This window comes from Apus apus, chromosome 17, assembly GCF_020740795.1.
Source record: "Apus apus isolate bApuApu2 chromosome 17, bApuApu2.pri.cur, whole genome shotgun sequence".
NCBI classification, from domain to species: domain Eukaryota; kingdom Metazoa; phylum Chordata; class Aves; order Apodiformes; family Apodidae; genus Apus; species Apus apus.
This window is the reverse complement of record NC_067298.1, coordinates 8,729,394-8,751,494: the sequence shown is the minus strand read 5'-3', so window position 1 is coordinate 8,751,494 and position 22,101 is coordinate 8,729,394. Positions and strand designations below refer to the sequence as shown.

The following is a 22,101-nucleotide window of genomic DNA, read 5'->3' as shown; positions in this document are numbered from 1 at the left end:
GCTATCAAGCAAACCGGAGATGCAGTCTGTGAGATAAAATGTACTGAAAATGGTTTTATTCTTGTATTTCCTAACAGGATTGCAACACAAGAAAAACCTATCCCTCCTCAAGCCCTTTCTGTGCTCAGTGTTTCTGACAGTCACCTTTTCAGATCATCTCTACAGATGTCTTCAAAATGCTATATGCCTTCACTGCTGAAGAACTCTCTATTTTAAGATGGATTGCAAGGAAAGTTTTTGGACAGGGTGCAAAGCAGATGAATATTATGTCAAACTAAAAGTGACAAGGCAGCCACATGCTGTTTTCAGAACGTAAACCAGAGTCACTGGAAGGAAAGTCCCAGGTGAGATTCGGAGTTAATCCCACTGATTAAAACTATCACTGTTTTTCCTCAGACTAAGTCATTGATTTCCAAAAAATGCCACTGACCAAGAAGAGACAGCTTTGCATGGCTGTTCAAACTTAAGGCTGCTTCCAGAAGCCTCTAACCCACGCCGAGTTCCCCAGGGCACTCTGCAAGGGGCTGCCAGTGCAGAGGTGGGCAAAGCCCCAGCCCCAACAAAGCCAATGCTGGCACCATGCCAAGCACATTTCTTTTGTGCTTTGAAAACCAGTGGACACAAGCTGCCAGACCAGCCTGCACTTGCTGTGGTGCAGTCTGATCTCTGCCAGCTCTCTGTTGCTGGGAGATTTGCCTTTGATTTCCCAAACTTGGCTGTGAGGACCCTGGTTCTCACTGGCCTCCTTTTGTAGATAATGATATCAAGCTTGTTGGCTGGCGTCAATGGCTGTCAGAGGGCAGGGTGGTCAGAAGGGAGTCTTTTCATGGAAACATTTGGGACATAAAAGGCCTTGGCAGAACCAAAAAGGTCCTGACAACCCTGTCTCTCTCCTAATGGAGAACAAAAGCTGAACAGGCACCGGGCCTTTGATCAGATGCAGCAAAGTAAAGGCTCCCTTGCCAAAGGGGAAGGTGAGAGGGGCATGTGGCAGACGATGCAGCTTGCCAGAGGATGCAGCTTGCCAATGGCAGGGCTGGCACTGCTCCCATAAAACAGGCCAGCCTCAGGCACAAGCAGCTAGTTTAGAGAACCCAGTGCCCATGTGTGAGGCTGGCTCCATCTCCTTCTGGCCCAAACACCTTTTCTGGCTGCTCCTGGGGACTCTGCTATGACTGCCTGCTTTGTTGAGGAGGAGCTGTCTAACTGGAGATCACAGCTCCTTGCTGAGCAGGACTGGTCTGTTTTGGCAAAGCAGCAGCCCTTCCACGAGGAAGCTGCTGGGGCCAGGGGATTAGAGTCAGAGCTGAGCACTCTCCCCACCCTCTGTCCTTGCGAGGTGGCCTGGATGTACCTTCCTGACAGCTGGCACTCAGAGCCAAAGGTGGATTTCATCAGCTGTTTACTGTTAAACAAGGGCTTAATATTAATCTCTGGAGAAGTTTAGCTCCCCTACTCCAATCAGCCCACTCTGATGCTTTGAAGTAACAGATCAAATTCTAAAACCAACCCCAAAATCCACTTCTTCCACTTCAAAATCCGCTGCTCCACTCAGGCTCAGCTCTGATGCTCTTTGGCTCCTGCTGGGACTCCCAAGCCAGCCTAAGATGTGCAGTGTCCAATCCCAGGAAATAAAGTATTATTAGCATAAAACATGAGGTGACCTTTCTCAAGGGGAATCTGCAGAAGCTGGGAGATGAGTCATGCAGTGAACAGATCTAACACCTGCAATCCCATAGATACTGCTGTGTTCATCCTTGTTTCCTGAAACATTTGACCTAACCAAAACCTTATTTAACTGCACCAATTTAACCATATCTTGACATTTAAGATGTCAAAGACTATCCTGTCTAGGAGAAAACCATTTGCGCCTTGAAGGCTTAAATGCCTCCTTACTTTGAGGGCCAGGGTCAATGACTGAAGCGTGGGACACTCCCCATGTTCGCTCATTGTTTGATTTTGTAGGAAAGACCAGTGGCCACAGACACAGGGAACGTGGCTATTCCTTCAAAGGGCAAAAGAGACAGAGCTGAAGCATCCGTGCTCCTGAAGCACAAAAGAGCTGCTCAGATCTCAAACCAGTTTTCCCAGATTTTGTTCTCTTTTAAAGCACTCCAAAAAGAAACATTTTGTAACCAAACCCAGAAATTACCCAACTGCATTAGAGCTTCAAACCAGCTCCACAAGAGCACACTAATGACTCCAGACTCATTAGCACTAGAGCAGATAGGATCCTGTCACTCAAGACAGTACTGTCCATACCTGTTACTGGCTGCTGGCTTTCCAAATGGACAGACAGTTGAAGCCTGTCTGGTGGCTATCAATGAGCCTTTCCTCCAAGGATGCTCCCTTCTCACACCAACAGGCACCAGCATTCCTTCTTCATGTCACTGTCTTGCTGCTCATCCCACCAAAATCAAAGGAGCAGCAGCAGATCACTAGTATTTTTGGTACTGCAAACATACGAGGGAGCCTATTCTCTTCACATTACTATGCGCAGTTTTCTTTTTGGCACTAAGTTAATGATAGTAATTGGAAAAAGGTTTGAATTAAAATTATGTATCTGAACAGCATGAAAGACTAACAGGTGAACAAAGAACAAACTGGCATCTGAACTAGGAAGGCCTGCCCTAGAACAGGGCTAGACCACTGCTTCCACAGCATGGAACAGAATGTTTTACTCCAAACTCCAGCTCTAAGGGAGTTCTCTTGTTTATGTTTAAAGACATTTTTTCAGCATATAAAAAAACCCCTCATCAGTAACCACACACCAACATTTCAAACTGCCTCAAACCTTGCTTCTGACATCATAGCTAGCCACACAAATCAAGAGGCTGAGCTGGTCCTGCAGAACATGGGTCCCCACACATGGCAAAACCAATGGCTGACAGCATGCTCAAAACACTTGAGTCCATCAATTATGAAAGAGGCAACTGACCTTTGCTAGATGCTTCATGTGTTTATCCATGATGGTCTCGTTAAGGGCCCGTTGGTGCTCAAGCCCAGCTGAGCACCTTTGTCTCACGGCGAGGACAGCCGAGGACTGGCAGCAGCAGCATGGCTGCACTGAGCCCCAGGTCCAGCCCCACAGGGAGTGCTCCCCAGGAACAGCCTCCCAGCTAAGGCAGCGCAGTGGTTTCCTTCAGTGTAACCACCTCTGCAATCTACTTGGGCTGACAAGCACAACACAACCGGTGCAGGGATCAGGACGGGCATTTGCAACCCCTCCCCCCCCAAACAATGGGACACTAACGGCAATTTCATGCAAGGTTTCCCCCGCATTTCAATGACAATCACCCTTAACTCCCTTGATCCTCAACCAGGCTCTTAAGCAAAAATGTAAATATGTTAATGACCACAGCAGCCATCTGACCCAGGATCTTAATTCCCTGGCCCAAAACAAGCTATTATTTTCCATATCTTCCTTATTTTAGAACAGACATTCCATAAACTACAAGACAAAAATAAGGGGAGGGAGTCCTGTAAGCTCTGACAGAAATAGGAAATACAGTTGAGAAAAGAAAATGAGATCTCAAATTGTTCCTCCTCTTTAATTAAAGACGCATCAGCCACGGCTCAGTGAGCAAGTAGGGTGGAGGCTGGTGCTGCAGACAGACAATGGGTATCTTGGGAAAACACAGACATTTCACATAGTGCAGCCAGCTGCTCCTCTCCCCCATGGCAAGCAGCCCTCTGGGGCATCAGAGCAGCTGGAGAGTCAACAGCTGAACTTGGCACAACATGAGGATCCTTGGCTGGCTTTATGGTCACAGATCTGTTGTAGGAGTGGAGAATTTGCTGCCACCCATGGATTCCCCATTGAGGGGCTTTGTCTTGACATGAAGTTATCACCAAAGCCTTAACTTGTCTTTGCAATGAGCAAGGCTCCAAGCAACTTAATCTAATTTGAAAGTTGGCTTTGAGTTGCATCAGTCTCCTAAACCTGAATCATGCTATGATCCAGTGGTATCTTCACACCTGGGAGGGACAGTCCTGACAGATTCTGGAATACACTGTCCTAAACTTTTGCTTGCCCTCCAGTTATATGGAAATGACAGCTCCTGCCTTATTTCCCACCAGCAAGCAGCTATCAATAGTGGGCCTGCTTCTTGTTCACACATAAGCTCTTTCCCATGACTGGCACTGGAAAGAGGAAGTAAATCATGTGCAAAATCTCTTCATCTCCAAGGGTTTCAGAAACCACCCTGAGCTTTGCTGGATTGGAACTCATACCGTTAGATGGCACAGTCTCTGCAATCTAGAGATGCTTGTTACGAGCTTTGGGAACAACCAGACCATCTCCAGCCTCAAGGGCCATGCTGCAGTTAAATCAAGAGTCTCCAAGTCAATACATGGAATTGACAGTCCCCAGCTTAGAGCTGTGAAAAGACATTTAAGTCTGGCATTGAAACTCTTCTCAAGACAGTCACAGCCCATGCTCTACCTTTCCACAGCCTCTGGGGTCATGCTGTGAATTGGTGAGAAGGGTGGGGTTTGTTTATTAAAAAAGAAACAACCCAACAAAGTGGCAACAGAATAGGTAGCATTTGCTGTTTTGATGAAGATTAAAGGAATGACAAGGCAGAAGATGAAAGTCTGCTTTATAATCCAAATTAAATGGGAAAAAGCAGGGTCTGTTTAAACAGGAGTTTCATCACTGCCTGGTGGTGACAATCTTCTGAGCAGCTTAATGATCCTACTGTCTCTTCTAATAGTGGTAGGTGCATGGGAGAGAAGAAACCCTGATCCAGAAGTGAAGAAGGCCAGTCAAAGGTAAGCACATACCCCTCCACCTCAAAATCCAGCTTCTCACCATTAAAAGTCACATAATCTGAGGTGCCTGCTGTTACGGCTTAAGTGGCCCAGCAGGTTGTTCACACATCTAAGAGGAATTAGAGAGAGGGTCTTTAGTACCCTGAGGGACCCAGAAGGGTCAGAACAAAGAAGAGTCAGGATTCCCTCCTGCTTCCTGCCATACTCTTAAAAAACCCAGGAGAAATGGAAGCCCAGCCCTGCCTTCCTGTGCCTTTCTTTGTTGCTGCTGCTCAGAAGTTCTTCAGCTCCACACGTGCTCTTCAGAATCTAATTCCATCAGGTGCTGTGAGGAGTCATGGACCCCTCTCCTGAGGCAGCCCTGTCACAAGGGACTCTCACACACCTATTCCTGCCATCACTGAGATGGGTTTTGCATGTATCTATGTATAAGTTTATAGATCTGTTCTTTCCCACACACATTACTCCCTTTTCTGTGTTACAGTAAATTTCTTCTAGCTTCAATTCCCAAACCTTTAGTCTCCTTTCCTTACTCTCCTTTCATCTTCCCTTGGGAGGGTGGATGGGGAGTGACAGGGAGCAGTTCTGCCCTTCAGTTTGTGGTTTGCCCTGATCATTTAACCAGGACACCTACACATGTGTAGTAAAACGTTAGTGCTGGCCCCAGTGACATATACTCTCTTTCCCTGTAAATAGTGAATTCACCCACCCCTGCCCAGACAATATAATGTGATTAAGGGCTGTCCAGCAGGACTTTCAGTGCATGTTAGATTGCCTCGACCTGGGGTGAACCTGAGGGCTGGCACATCACCCAGCTCTCAAAAGCTAGGCTGCATTTATGCACGGACGGTATATCCCCACCAACCCAGCCAGACCTGCTCTCTGGAAAGCTGCATCCAGAGAGCTCAGAGCTGCCCAGCTCAGCACTCACCTTGGTAGGGAGGCAATGACAAAGCAGAACACCTGGATTCAAGTAAGTGTCTCTCTGGATGCATCACATGGCAAAGTAGAGACAAAGGGAGCTGCTGTAAGATTCCCTTTTCCTTGATGAGCAGAGTAGCCTGCAGGACCAGATCCATCAGCTAGCTGGCCAATCTGTAGAGGCATTTCTGCTCTAATTTATTTCTCCTACTGTCTTAGGAGCAAAGACAAGGAAGGGACCTACATTATGACCATCTGTTGTTACCTTCTGCAAAAGCACTTCATCTAAGCAGACACTGGAAGCATTGATTCAACATGAGCAAGAGAATAAAGATTTAGGAGTGCACCACTGCTCAGTTGTTAGCAGACAAGAAAGAGGCCTTTGGGACCAGGTTCTTGGTATTGCCAAGATTTCTGGAGTGAGCCCAGGTGCCTCTTGCAGTATCCTGACTTCCCCATCTACAAGGCACAAGCAACACACCAGTGCCTGCATGATCCAGCATAGTGAGGGCTGTGGAGCACCTCCAGAGCATGACTGGATGATGGCTGCAATGGCACAGGACTGTTAGCAAGCCACAAGGCCAAGCAGAACAGAGCTGGCCTTCTGCCAAGGCTTCCTGTATAGAAACATTTCAAATTTTCCAAAGCCAATGACAGCTGGACACCCCACTGAACTCCTGGACTCCACAAAAAGTTCAGACCCCTGGTTCAAGCCTCCACAGGCCAAGCAAATCCTGCATTTGGGGACCCGAGGAATTTGTGACCCCCAGCTTGCTGTGGAAGTCATTCATGCTGGGCCAGGTACTTAAATCTATCTTTCTGTCTCCATACACATTTTTAATGCAACTCTCTCCCCCTATCCTTCCTCTGCCCACAGGTTCCTTGCTAAGACACTAAGCAAGGACAGAGCTGAGATGCACTCACACAACCTGTTGAGCTAGCTTTCAGTCCTCTGTCATCGCCACAACCCACCACTCTCAATGATACCACTGTCTCTCTCCTGATCAGCCTCCTGGCAGAACACTCACAGGAATCAGCCTCCAGTCTCAGCTGGGGAATAACACAAAGTGTTCAAGCCACCCAGAACTAAATTATTCAAAATATGCCACTGTGCTGGCTTTGAAACCAGAGCCACTCCCCAGAAAGAAGGCAGGGTAAATAGAAGCTCCATTATCAGCAGCACTGACAAGGAAGGAGATGCAGCACTGAAAGTGAGGCAGATAATTACATGATTAATGAGACAGCATGGATGGCAGGAGATGCCCTCCATTACGCCACAACGCTTAATCCAAAGAACATGTTTATAGACTGAGCCTTCTCCAGCTCTACTTCTTCCTGTTTTATTATTTATGTAAGTGCATTAAGACTAATGGAAAGGAGCTGAGGCACTCTAAAATGTGGTGGGGTTTTTTAGGTGGAAATACAGTTTTTAATCTGATCCAGCAGTGGGCACACCTGGCACTTTTCTTCAGATAGATGCCCTCAGCTGCAGCAACAAGCTGGGCAGGTTACAGCCCAGGCTGGCAAATCACATATTGTACATCACCAGCCCAGCTCTGGTGCTGACTCTGCTCATTTCTGAGATTGTGGACAAGATAAAGCCTACAAGAGATCACCTAGCGACTGCCAGCACCAAACCCACTCTAAGAGTCAAAACCTTTTCTTAAATCCTTAGGCAAGAAGCTTAGCACTCTTTTCAGATCTGCTTGTCAGCACTGGCACAGAACTGTTTTATGTGCAAATGTCCAATCTCTTGCTCTCCCTTTTGAATTCCTCTGCTTCTCAGGGCTCCACAATCTCCTAAGGCAATGAGTTCTGCAGTCTAATTAAAATGAAACCCACTTTTCGTCTGGATAGCGTAAGGCATTAAATATCAAAAGCTGAAAACAGCAATATCCTACCATGACACACAATATTCTCATTTGGCACCAGATAATTATTGTTTCGGTCTTCTTAGTCATGTCTTATTGAAGAATCTCAAAATCCTACATCGATATGAATTCTATCTCTCAGGGTCTCTACATCGTAAGGGAACAATGCATAAGCTGCTTCATTCAGAGCTGAAACGTAATACTCTCTGGGTGGGATGCTGCATTTATTTGCACTACATCACTCAACAGAAGACCCAGTATGCACAGGCAACCTCGCAGCCTGGAGACACTCTCTAATCACTATTGCTACCAGGAAAATAATTCTAAAAAAACAACCCCAAACCAGAAATGAACACACAACAGTCACAGCATAGTGTTGAGCTGGGGCTTTATTTCAGGCCAAGTTCCTGTGGTCAAACCCCTGCTTGTCCCCAGGTTAACTAAACATACACAAACATTCCTGTAAAATTCACTACTATTGACCATGTTTCCTGTCACAGCAGCATGTCTGCTGGTACAGTGGAAGAATACAAGTCTTCTCATTCTAAAGAGGATTTTGGTCTGTTTAAAAGACACTTTGTTTAGACTTACGTGGGGAAGAAGAACCATTTCCCACAGTCTGGTATTATCTGTAAAAAGTAGAGGTGATACCAGCACAAAAGTGTCAGAAGTAGTTGAAATGTTTCTGTTCTATATATGGACAAAAACCCAACAAATGTCATACGATGATGATACACCTTCTGTCCCAGCAGTAATTCTGGAGAATTACACAGCAGCTGCTAAAGTTAGATAATCTTGAATCAGCAGGTCAAGGTAACTTTCATCCAAAAGATGTTTAAAAGTCAGTACTAATACTGATTTTCTGCAAGTCTGGGAACACTGGAAGAACATCAAGATCTGCTTTTTACCTTTCTTCCAGCTTTGAATCAGCAATGTAGCCCTCCCAACCATGGCTCCAAAACTTCTGTCCAAACATGGTGACAGGCATGCACACCACTCCCAAAACTACAGAGCTGTGACAAGAATTTAATGGGATAAAGCAAGTCTGTCAGCTTAATAGCAACCCACTAAAAATTAACAGATAACTGATATTGATTAATTCATAATTGAAGGAGGATTGGTCTAGTATCAGTCCAAACAGGCTACAGAAGGTAGACTATGTTCAGCTGATATTATCTAGATGAAAATACAAACTTGCTGCAGATAAGACAAGATCAATGGTATAACTGATTTCTGCAGCTGACACCACCAGACAACCTTGTGTTGGAGGACCTACTGTGACACAAACTCACACTGTCACACATTCAACATGCTAAAGCCCGGCTATTTGACAGGTCTCAAAAATAAAACTAAGCTAGAGAGCTACCATCACACGGAGATGCCACTAATGGGGTCCCATGAGAATTCACTCTTGCACTTACAGGATTATCATCAGTGACCTAGGAGAAAGCACAAGATTAGTCTGCATCATGCTCACAGATGAGCTAAAGCACCGAGTTACTAAGCATGAGCTGGGTCTTTTGGTAAAGCTGGGTGCTTGCAAACAATACATATTACACTAAAAGCAACTAGAAAATCATATGGCCAGGAGCCAAGAACACCATCCAGCTTACAGGATGGGGAATGCCATCTTCAGAGGCAGCCACACTGGGAGGTTGGGGAGGGTCTTGTTTGTTACACTGAGTGCTCTCGAGGTAACACTGCCTTGAAAAAAGGAAATGTGATCTGCAGGTTTGTAAATGAGGTGACTTTACCTCTGAGTTTGGCACTGGTAAAGTCTGACTGGCTCCACTGACAGGTTCAATTCATTTGTTTATCCCAGAAATTCCCTTTTGACCTGACTGCAAGTGATTAGGGCTCAGAAAAATGAGCCAAACAGTTGAATTTAAAGTTCCAACTAACAACTGCCATAACACACATGTAAAACCAGAATGACCCACCTATACTGGAATTCAAACCACATTTCTGGTTAGAACAACTGCAGAAGAAAACTACTAAATAGGTTGGGAACATTTAACTCCTACTGATTTTACATTGGCTTTGCCTGGTCGTGGGGATGAGATACTACCAAAGGAACTCCTCTGCTTTCCAAGCTAAACAGGAGCAGATAATGTCAGCCTTGTGAAGAGGAGACAGAGTTTCCACACGATTCCCTGCAATGCCTTGCAGGCACCTAGCACTACACTGCAGCAACAGAACCAAACCATGTCAGAAGTACTCCAGACTGGTTCCAAATGGATCCCAGAGCTGTGAGTATTTATCATTGAAACACTTCACAGCAAGCAACCCTGGCTTGCACCCTTCTAGGGTTACAACTGCAGTACAGGAGCCAGACTGCTGGAAGCTGTGGTGGTTCACATTGTTCCTTAGGAGATACATCCAAATCAGTCCTGGATGACACCCAAACAGCAGGTTCCCTGCATGAAGGACTGTGAGGGCAAGATCTGCAGGAAGGAACAAATCAAAACCTCCCAAAGAGTCACGCAAGAGCTGCAACCACTGGAAACAAAAGGGAAACAAGCCAGGTGGGAGAGACAGAAAGACCAGACTGAAAAGGATGGTTAGGAAATGGCAATGCTCTTGCTATTCATGCATCATGCTGCACCTCTGGGAAGTGGGAAGAGATTGGGGGAAAAAAAACCCAACAAACCTTCTCACCTGCAGGGTAACTAGGGAGACAAATCCACCCACAAAAAAAAAATCTCACCAGGCTTCCACTGGGGATTAATTAGCCCATCAAGTGGGGCCAAGTTCTAGCAGCATCCTCACAGAGCACACGCTGCAGGCTGCTGTGCTTCGGATGGTCGCAGAGAAGGGAGTGCAAGGACACAAAAGGAGGACTGCAGAAGGGGCAGGAGGAGAGGGCAGCCCAGACTGGCTGAGAGGAAGCCCAGATGAATGGAAAGAGGCAAGCAGTGAGGTGAATGAGCAAGAGGTGATGAATGGTAGGGAGGGCATGGAAGTTTTACACAGGGCAGAGAGCAAAGACAGACATGAATGGGGAAGACTGAAAGATGCCGCTTGAATGGAAGGGGAAAGAGGGAGGAGAAATGAGGCAGAGAGAGAGCTGAGCAACACAGTGAAACACTGCAGGCAGAATAGCTTCCCACATGGACTTGACAAGGCCTTAGAGAGAGACAAGTAACACAGCATGAACTTTAATCCAGGAGCAGAAAAGCTGCCTGGAGCAGACAGTGTTTCCGTCGTCTGTCCCTGTATAATCCCTCCACCACTGGGCACCTCCTTTCCTCCCTGTCAACAAATTCTCATGAACCCAGAGCAAATCGAGCAGCAGCCACCAAGGGCCAGGCGGGCCCCATCAAAGGCAATTGCAGCAAAACTGAGCCTATGACATGGAAAGAGCTGAGGGGATAAAGTACCAAGATAATTACAAGTGGCAGCCCAAGAGATGAACGTACAACGGGATCCTAAAGGTGGGACAAGATGCAGTTTATATCTATGACACAGAAACACTGTTTATCAGCAGTGTTATTCTCAGGACCTTCTTCCCATTTCTAAAGCCAGGATTTGTTTTTTCAAAACAAAACTTTTCCAAGCAAAAACTTGGAGATTTCAGTCATGTCAAAACTTTCCTGTAAATTTGCCTTAGGTTTGAAAACTGGCTCTTTAGAAGAAGTTCCCTCAGATTCTACAAGGCCAAAACACTGGACATTACCATTAGAAAACCAACATTTATGCTTATGTTCAGAGTGCTCAGGAGGTTCAGCTCAAGTAAAATATTTTTCTCAAAGAGAAATTGCAAACAAAACTCTAAATATCATTATTTACTCATCTCCACCCATTTCACAGCCAGAGAAAATAAAGCATTTAGAAAGGACACATATTCCTTGAACCTCACTGGCAGAGCTGAAAACTGGATGCACTCCTAACCCTTTTGGGTGTGCAGGTTAAAGTATGTTATCCTGATCTATCAGTGATCCATCAGTCACTCCCTGCAGGATCCTGTGCCAAATATAATTATTCCAACTGCAAACCAAAAGATAGAGTGACTCACTCTAAAAGGCAGAGTGCAAGGCCTTAAATCTTAGCCCTTTACTTTGTGCTCAGAAAATGTTTCGTATTTGTCAGGAATAACCATTTAAAAGCTAATTCAGTGTCTGGAGCTCATGTTTTGCTCACTCATAAATAGACTCCACTGTCACACAAGCTGAAATGAGAAGCCATAGAAACTCAGCATTAGGTGGGACACAGCCCTCAAAAACCAACACAGTGAAAGTAAAACAAATTTAAATCTAAGACTTGACCCTATTTGCCCTTTTCAACACATCAAGAAAGTCAAACATACAAACTGGTTTTTAAAACATTGCTAGAGGAACCATGAGGGGCCCACCTGTGCCTCAACTTGAGACTCTGGTTCTGCCCCTTCTTTTTTGATGTTTCTTGTGCTAAGCAAATAAAGATAACAATATCAATTAAGTTAATTTCAGGCAAAAAAATATGAGGATCCTAAAGCCAGAGCACATCTGAGAAAAGACATGAAGATTTTTCCCCCCTCCACAGAAATAGCAAAGGAATTCCTGAGAAATCTGGGCTGCACATCAATCCAGCTTAGAGAGGTCCAAAAATATAGGACAGAGACTTGGGATTTAGTAATTAGAGACTGAGTCTCTGTCACTAAGTGAATTTTGAAATGATAAATTGTGCTCTTTATGATTCATAGTGGTACCACTGCCCTTGGCTCAGTAGACACAGTTCCACAGTTCCAACTGGGAACTCAAGGTAGAGCAAAGTAGTAATTCACCCCAAGTTGCAAGAGGCTTAAAACACTAATACAGCTGAGATGAGCTGTCTGTGCTCCAGCCACCTCCACGAGGGAGATTTTTAAGGAGGGGTTAAGATAGAGTAAAGGTCAGAGTACCTCCAGGAAGTATGCTAAGCTTGGAGATATCTATAAGCAAAGATGGCCAAGCATGTGAGTCTCTCCTGGAAGCTGCAGGGAGATAAGAGATCAGTGTGTGTTTGTGCAAGTAGACACACACAGCACTGGCAGTGGGACAGTGATGGTCGCCAGAAAGGCTGCTCAGCTAAAGCTGACAAGTTTGACATCACAACTTCACAGGCCATTTGAGCCCATAAAGAACCATTACTGCAAACTGACTTGCTTTTCCATCTGCCAGCCTGGGTGCAGGCAGATCATGTTACATGTGGCACTGGGGGGGAAGGGAAAGAGAATATGAATAATTCTCAATTCAGTGAAAGGAGAGTGAGCTGTGCAGCTGCTGCAGTGTGAGCAAGCCCTAATAGCACGAGCTATTGCTGTGGGTCAAGAGATCATACCATTTCAGCCTGCTTCCTGACTTGTGCTTCATCCCAGCTGCTTTCCACTCCCTTTAGTGCCTGCCTGCGGGAACAGCTAGCTCTCTGGAAGAAATCCAAAAACAAGGAAGAGAGGTTACATGTGCCTGAGGGAGGTGACAACACATGGCAGGTCACCGCTTAAACTAAAAGCATTCAAGCAGGGTCAACACCTACTAAAAATAAATACATAAACACACACTCTACAGAAGAAGGATTTGCTCAGATGGGGCAGCCAGGAACTCAGGCATGCTTGGGGTTCCTTGAATCTGTATCTCTGGGAAGCTGGCAGCTATTACAGCTGAATCAGGCAGGCTTGTGCTGCCAGCCAGCAGGTGGGAGCTGGCAAGTTATTCTCCTTCTAGGAAGGGCTGCTGGAGTATCTATGCTGTCAGGGACCAGAACTGTCATCCCCTCCTCAGTCCACACCCAGCCTGGGAACTCGTTCTTTTCGGCTCCCCAAATTTAAGTGTCTCATAGCAGACAGCTAAAGCAAAGCCACTACCACAGGCTGGTCAATCTTCTTATGCAAATTAACTCAGGGTAATTGGGGCAGTTACAATGAGCCCCTGACAATGTTTGCCTTTGTGCACACCAGTGGTAAATATAGACTGAGCTGCTTCTAAGGATGGGGAATGAGGGGAGAGCTGCACTGAAGGACATCTCAGCTGCTCAGAGGGATGGTAAGGAAGTAAAAACTGTTTAAACACAAGGATGCTCTCAGAAGTGTGGACTTGATGGGCAAGGAAGAAGGCAGACGCTGCAAATAAAAGTCCCTGGCTGGAAGTCTCAAAAATATTCATAGCCACTGTGACAGGTCCATGGAGGTGTCCCCCCAAATTACAACCTTTGCTCCACAGTCAGAAAACTTCCACAGCATTCATCCAGCTAAACATCTCAGCCCATAGGGTTCAGACACCCACTGAGCCAAGAGTGGCCACCATACAAACACCTCCACCAGGGCAATTGCCAGCAGTCTCCAGGATGCAAACACACTGTGGCTGGCTCTGGCTCAGCCTCTCCCGCACTGTCAGCTGCGCTTCTTGGTGCTTCAGCCCATGAATCTCACATACAAACTCTACTTTTGTTGTTGCCCTCCAGGGCCCATGCAGCAGCCATGGAAGAAACTTGAACAAAAAGCAATCGCCCCCTGAAATCCTGTCATGCAAACAAGACTCTTCCCACCCATCACCACAAGGCCTGAATGGAGAGGGACTGAGCACCCCCACACACACCCCTGCCTGGTGGTCTTTTTGTCTCGTGACCTTCCCCACACAAACACAACCCCACAACAATCAGACAGGCAACATAATGCACCAGTGCCGGCTTTCCCAGCCCTTCAAGGCAGGCCAGGGAGGGAAGGGGGGAGAGCTGGGGAGAGCTGAAAGGATTTGGGGATGAAGGACAGATAGGATGGGCAAGGAAATACCAAGCAGTATTTTAATTTCTACTTGCATGAGCCAGGATAAAATCGTTTTAATGAAAGAAACAAAATAAATGGCTTAAAGGGACATGGGAATACCAGCTAGTGGGATTTTCATACAAAACAAAAAAACATCCAACAATGCTTCTAAACCCTGTGAACATCTTTTAACATTCCCTCCAAGCAGCTCACAAAATTGAGTCCTTTGCTGTGAACTCTGCTGGCTTTGCTTGCTTATCATTGAGATTTAAAGTCTGAGACAGACTAGATACAAAGGTTTTCCTTCAAACTGGGTAAAGACTTTTTTGCAACAGCTGCAGCCAGCACCAACACACAGGGAAACCCTCCTCAGTGTGACTGGTCCAAAGTACAGAAAGTTTCTGCCAGTGTGTCCTAACTATGGAAAGAGGGAGTCATCATCACCTGTGTTACTGGCAGCAATGTGCCTCCAGGCCCCAGATTGTCTTTGCAAGGTAACAGATACCCTTTGGTTACTGCAGGACACACACCACCTTTGAGAAAGAGCAACAAGGATCTCTAAGGACTTGCTAGGAGCAGATCAGGAAACCAAGAAAGTAAGGGGAAACTCCTACCTTCTGAAATGCCAAGGGATTCTCCCCTGCTCCCTGTGCACGTACAGGGAAAAAAAATACAGATGCCACAGGAAAGCAAACCAAATAAAGCAAAAAGAAATATCATCTCTCAGGGCCTGGATTCAGGGAGCTTAGCAGGGCCCTTGGCTATGCTTCAGGGCAACGGAAATACATACCAAGTACTTTTACAAGGAAAGGAGGCTGTGCTTTTGCCAAAAGCTGAGACCCGTGTCCCACGAAATCCTGGCAGCCAGGGTGGTAACAGAACACAAAGCTACAGGAAAGCACTTGTGTGATTTACAGACACATCAGCCACCTAGGGAGCACAAAATGACATCTCAGCCCCTACCACCAGCACTCCTTGCAACACTGCTCTCTTCATCCACGTCCTTGATTAAAGTACTGCCATAGCACAGTGGAAGAGCCAGGTATGAAATCAGCTCCATGGGATGGTGCAGCTGATACAGAAAGACTGAAAGTCTTGACAAAGGCTGTATGCAGCAGCTGGGTGCAGGACATCTCTCCCGAACTCAGATGTGGTACCAAGCCTCATCTGGCCAGCTGGCCCCCGTGGAGTTGTGACTGACTCTTGCCTATGTCCTGACATGAACTGGAGTAACTGGAAGAGCAGCAGCACTGAGCCCACAAACAATTGGCAAACTTCCCACAGCAAGGATACTGTCTCCTGTCAATCCACTGCAGATTTAATCCTCTCTGGAAAGATCCCATCAGCACTGTGCTAAGAGGCAATCTTTCAAGCCAGATGCTAACAATTAAGGATAGCAAAGATGAGGTAGGAAGGGACAGATGGAGAACAGATATAACCAGGTTCTGCTCATCACACTGAGTGACTTGGAGGAGCTGGGCAGGAGATAAACAGGCAAGGTTTTTAGCCTTGCTCAGCCCTGCAGTAAAGCATTACATTTAAGTGTGCATGGGACAGCAAATCTACTGCACCCCCAGACACAAATGTAAGGCAGTGACAGAGTCAGTCTTGCTGCCTGTTCTCACTGGAAAGGAAGGAGCTGTGGCCCCTCTGTGAAGCAGCTTTGGGCTCTGCAGTATTTGTCCTATGTTGGATAAGCACAAAACTGCTGCTTGTTTGCTGATTTGCCCTCTGAGTCTGGGTATTTCCCCAGCATAGAGGAGAAAATAGAGTTTTGACTCAGCTCATTCCACAGCCAAAGATCCCTCTTCAGAAATGAGATTACTCAGGCAACAGCAGGATCTTCAGTGCAGTAACCATATAAGCTAGCAAAATAACTGCATTAACTGAAGGCTATAGGAAACTATACGGTCATTTTAATTGACCAGTGTTGCCTGCTCCAGTTCTCTATGGTGTTTGGAGGCAGCTGAAGTAAAAATTATTTCAGAAATTGCCACCTGGTCTCACCAGAAGAAGCAGGTCTTGGTGAACAGCTTCTCCATTTGCTCTTCTCTTCCCAGGCCTTGTGGACATGCACTCAGACAAGCTGAAAGAAAGAATCCTTCCTACACCAAGGAAACAGACCAGTCTAAATAACTTTGCAGCCTTTTACAAGTTGAAAGGTGGGCTTACACCAACCCATAGCAGACTGCAAATCCTTGTGATCACAACTAGCTAGCTCCAGGACAACACATCACAACCAAGCACCCCTACTTACTTCTTCCAAGCACCATACTGTAGAGAAGTACCATGAAGGTGCCACCCACACCCCCAGGCACCCCACACTTGTACTTCACCCTGGTTCTATTCCTGCCCACCCAGCAAATCTGGCTCTTTTGATCACCTTCTTGGAAACATAACAAACCATGATCAATTATTCAAGCTGCAAAATGGAGACCCTGTTCAGTCTAACCCTGGCATACATTCTTAGAACAGATTCATAAAGGGCAATGCAGTACCTGCAGAGCTGTACCCATTTACAGTAATGATAGACTTGCCACAGCCAAACTCTGCTGCATTGAAATGAGCATTTAGACTATCTGTGGAGAAGGAAGACATTAGCAAAGAATTTTTTGCCTGACATGAAAGATGTTGGCTGTTAGCAAGCCTTGGATCCAGCATTTAGCCTTAGAAAAAAATAAAATACACTATAGAAGCCTCAGGGGGAAAGAGCATTTGAACCTGGATATTTGTTTCTCCTTGGCACAACTTTATGGTGCGTATCACAATATTCTCTCTGCATATTGTTACTGCCCCATCAGCCCAGGCTTGAGTAAGTGACGAAAAGCTGAAGTATTTGTCTCACGGTGCTAAGGGGAAAAGCAAGAAGCACCAATGTTTTCAGAGTGCAGCCTCTCAGTATCTCAGGGATGATCATAACCTCATATTCTTGAAAAATGAAATGTATTATGTGATGCTCTACCATGGAAGGGGGTGCACACTGCATGAGCTTCCTTTAATAAAACCCTCAACAAAAGAAACTGCATATTTCTATATCTGCAAGCTTAAAGAAACACTATACAATTAAAATCAGGGGAAGTCTTTAACACTCTGAAATCAGTAATGCAATTAGCATGGGGCCCAAAGGAAGCAAATGAGGCCCCTTCAGAGGGGCCAGGATTTCACCTTGTGTTTAAAACCCCACATTGGCAGATCTGTATTCATTTTAATGACCCACCAAATCCTTTTAGTCCTCTACATCTCTCCATTAAAGCCTAATAATGAAGAATTATCTACTAAAACCTGGCTTTTCCTGAAAAATAGTATGTCAACAGATCTCCAAAGACAGATACTTCTGTGGACACAGTGAATTTGGACTGCAATGCTTTGTTTTCAGATATCATTGCATTTCACATTTTCACAGCTTATCTGGAATAACATTTGATACAGAAGAAGTGTAAGTGATACCCAGACAAAAGAATAGCCAACCCTCTGAAACCACAGAGCCTCTCCATTTTTTATTGCTTTTGTAACAAATATAGCCTGAGCCACAGAATTCCAAGTAAGAGATCCTCAGGCTGCTTAAAAATTCAAGCAAACCATTATTACCATGCAACATTAAACGCGTTCATTTTTATGAGCATCCAATTCCACCTCTTAATGGCCCAGTCATCCTCTGCAGCTACTGATTTACATATCCAGCTTGCAAGCTGCTGAGGGGCCAGTGGACACAAAATACATGAATATATTAAATCTGAAAAAGGAAACTAACATCCATCCTAATGAGACAATGATCACATTTTATTTATGAGCAGCAGCAGAGTTCATGCCTGACAACAACTCGCCCCATAAAGCCACCCCAGAAGCAACACAGCCCTGAACCCTCTACTTAGAGTCTGTAACTGTGATGCCTTCAGTGCTTACACCTGAACCACATTCAAACCTTTCCCAAAGAGGGAACTCCTTGGAGTTACATTGTCACCAAGTGACTAAAACCCACGGTATTGTACATCAACTAAATTCAAAGGCCTGATCCTCAGTATGGAAGACAGCTTATCTGAATATACATTAAACCCCTGGAACCGTTTCTCAGCCCTTTTGCCAAGCCAGCTAGTTTTATCAACTTTAATATATAACAGCACTTTTGATCTTGTAACAGGTAAAGTGATGCTGGTACATCTATTATTCCTCCTGGAACAGAGCCGTGCTCTTGTATCACACCTACAATTCACTCCTTTTGTGCACAGTTATCTAGAAACAGATGTAAGAGAGAGCTTCTCAGCAGCATGTACCTCTTCTATCATCCCAGGAAGGTCAATGACCCTCTCCAGTGCTCAGCTATGGCAAGGAGAAAAGCTTGTATTTTAAGCCTGTTGAAGAGGTAACTGGGTGCTGCAGGCAGAAGGATGGACATGAGGCAAAGTCTCCTGTAAACTGGTTCTCTTTTTTCTCAGCTGGGCACCATGCCAGTAGACAGCAGTTTGAGGAATGAGGGGCAATCCCACCCTCAAATGGATTCCATTAATATTTTTTTAGTTCTGTAGCAGACTGTCCCCCATTGGAACAAGATACAATCACTGACCTCCTTATTCCATGTTCTCACCTGTGAAAGTGTAGAATAAGCTCTGAAGTCCTTGAAGAGGAAGGGCTATTGCAGTGCTGAATAAGGCACATTTTCTATAGCAAAAACCGTAAGGTGCAGAAGAATCAAACCCTGAAGAAAACTAAAAAGCTCAGAGAAAAGATGAAAGAAACTGAACATGGGAAGCTAATACTGCTCTGAACATTTACTGAGCAGAAATCCTTCCCAAAAGTGACAGAACTGCAGTTAGCAATCAGGGACTATTGGTCTGGCATCTGGGCTGTTAGGCAAGACCCACACCTGCCAAGAGATTCAACTGCAGGGCTTACTCAGATCCATTTCCCAGGCATCAGATACAGCAATTTTTCAGAAAGAAAGGCAAGAGCTGTTAGGTGAACAGCAAGGAAGAAGCAAACACCACTGGTTTATTCACAGGTCTTACTCTATCTTGCTGCTTGCATCACATGTCACAGTGCTAAGTACCTGTTTAGGAAAAAATAAATTAAAAAAATAAATGCAACAACAGCAAAACCACCCCCTGCAGCTAATCCAATTAAGACGCAGGGTAAAGTTGTAGAGGTTAATCAGATCTGAGCCACTGGGTCTCTCTCTGCTGCTGCTTAATGACATATCTGGTGAGCAATACCAGCAAGAAGGTCCAGGCAGAAACACCAATGATGTAGCTCACCCAGGGGATAACTGCCGAGATCCTGCTGTACCAGGCAGGAGAGAGAGCCTGGGGATGTCTGCTGGGCTCAGACTGGCTGTCCTCTAAAGCCTTATCAAGTGCCAGAAGGCTGTGACTGATGGGGTGTGTCAGACAGTCCTTACAGCAGAGGCCAAAGCTCTGTCTGCAGGTGCTGCCAGGTTGGTAACCAGGGTGCAAATTTACTTAGCAAGGAAATTCTGCCCGTACACTGCAGGGAGCTCCTCTTACCTTGTGTTTCACTATCTGCAACTCTATGCTGACCAAGGATGCAGCAGGGCAGGCAAAGGCTGCCCCAGCTCAAGGGGCCACCAGCACAGAGACAACCTGGACTGTCACCAATGACCCCTCCAGCACTAGGAGCCAGAAGGAAGATGAGCTGGGGTTCTCACTGAAGCAGCCCCACCAGTGCAGAAGGGACAGGATTCAGTTCTTATTAGGAAACATCTCTCTTGTCACACCCAAAGCATCCAGCCTCCTGCCCAGCCTGAACTGACCTAAAGCTACCTTGCAAAACTGAGCATGCTGCTTTCTCCAAATCAAGCCTTACTGTACAGCCAGATCTGCTCTGCCTCTCTCCCTCCTCCTCCCTTTAGGCAAAAAGAATCCAGCAGTCACAGCCCTTCTTGCTTAGACAAGTGTCACCTTAGTGGTAACGTCTTGCTGTCCCCTTCATCACACCCCTGGGGGCAGGACAGTGAGCAAAGGCTCTACACAAAGCTCTGCCACCAGCTAAATTAATAGACCCTAGGAAAGGAGAACAGGAATCAGGAGGCACAGCCTTGACTCTAACAACACAGGCAGTTAGACATCCAGTATTAAGGGCTACTGAGTAATGCAGGGGCTGTGGGACAGAGGGAGGGTTACCTTAGTAATTTGGTTAAGTGAGAACAGCCAGTCATTCCCTCCCTCCAAGCCAGTGTAGGATGACAGAGGCTGGATCATCTATACAATGTTGATAACTGTCTTATCATTGGCAAGGAACACAATCCCGTGGCACTCAGAAACATCCCTTCTCTGATGTCGCCATCACAACTGGCACACACAGAGCATCCTCATTACACGAGGCAGGTCCTGAGCAGGGCTGACTCTCTTTGCGTGCTAACATCAGAAAAACACCCTGGTGTTCCCAGTGGGAAAGAGCTGATGAGCTGATTCAGCTATGCCTCAGCGAGCACAGGGACCAGTGAGCAGAGAACAACCTCAGGAAGACTACAGCACTCAAATGAACTGCTTCAGCTCAGGTTGGGTGTGTGCAATCCAGGCTGCTTTAGACTACAAGAAACCATCCAATGCAGCTTTGTGTAAAACCTCCACCCACACATCAACTACATCATTAACAATGATGAAAGAGAACATTATCCCAGGCTGGTATTCAGATCCTCAGTGGTCAGTAAAGCTTGTTATATTCTGTTTGGCCTTAGCAGTCAGCAAAAAGAACATACTTCACGCATCGTGCTACCTACTTGGTCAGTAAATACAAGCTTATATACCCATAAAGTCAGTGTTGCTTGCAAGCATGGAGTTGTTTTTTGCATGAACTAGTTTGTCTTGCAGTAGGCCCAAAAGTTAATTAGTTTTCACAGCTTTATTACTCTACATGGTCAAATAACAGCCTGGAGCTTCCCATCGGCTGGAATTGCATAAGGTCCAGAAAATTCTCACTGCGCTTTCCAAGACTCTTTACTAGGACCATAAATCAGCAGCTGGCAAGTAACTTTCTGCCCCAGCTCTTCTTGGCCACCAGTACCAACCCTGAAAGATCCCATAAATCAATGCAGCAACTGCAGCCACAGCCAATGCATGGACCACGGAGGGAACAAGGCTGGAAGATGCTGTTTTAGAGACATAAGACAATTCTATGTGAAACATTTTGGCTATCACCACTCTGGGAACAGTCACTCTATGCACCTGTCTTGTGCAGCACTTATACCCCAGCTAATTTCAGCTTTCACATGTAACTACAGAGCTATGCTACTGCTCTCTGCACCACAAAAGCTGTTTCCAGTCATGCCTGACAGGTAGATAAACTGGCTGCTGGACTCATTCATAAAAAGATGTGGCTTTGGCTGCTGTAGAAGGCCATGAATGCAGGTAGGGGATTCCCATCAGGTGAAGAGCACACAAGCAAGCCAGCACACTACAGCCTCTGGGATACAGACTGAAAAGCATCACAAGAGCAAAACCCTCTGGTAGCAATGCCCAACACTGGAGAATCCTCTAAAAAAGCCAACATACATTCTAGTTTATAGAGCTCTGTAAGAGACAACACCAGAATATTTAACACGCTGAAGGCACAAAAGCAATCCTGCACACATATACACATGCACAGAGACATCCCCAAACTATTCCCAGGGCTTAGCAAGTCAAAGCATGATAAAGCAGTGATGCATGCAGCTCTATAAAGATTCTTCAAACACTGTATTTAGGTTAGAAGGAAGTTATTCCTCCAGCCCTGGTCTGTAGGCACAGCTCACAGACCAAAGACAGCAGCAGCAGCACCATCTACCATGCTTTTCACCGCAGTCTCCCCCAAAGGGCCTGTCTAAAT

General features: G+C 45.8%; 1 protein-coding gene across 2 annotated transcripts in view; it reads right to left on the bottom strand.

The window, feature by feature from the left end:
* The window catches only part of RHBDL3 (rhomboid like 3), a 52,719-nt gene that overhangs the window by 19,786 nt on the left and 10,832 nt on the right, over window positions 1-22,101 (bottom strand). The window contains exon 3 of one of the 2 annotated variants that reach the window (XM_051634828.1): window positions 12,864-12,947. The exons of the other annotated variant lie outside the window; for it this stretch is intronic. Coding sequence (XP_051490788.1) covers window positions 12,864-12,947 — 84 coding nt within the window. The remainder of the gene's footprint in view (window positions 1-12,863; window positions 12,948-22,101) is intronic. 2 annotated transcript variants of the gene reach the window in all.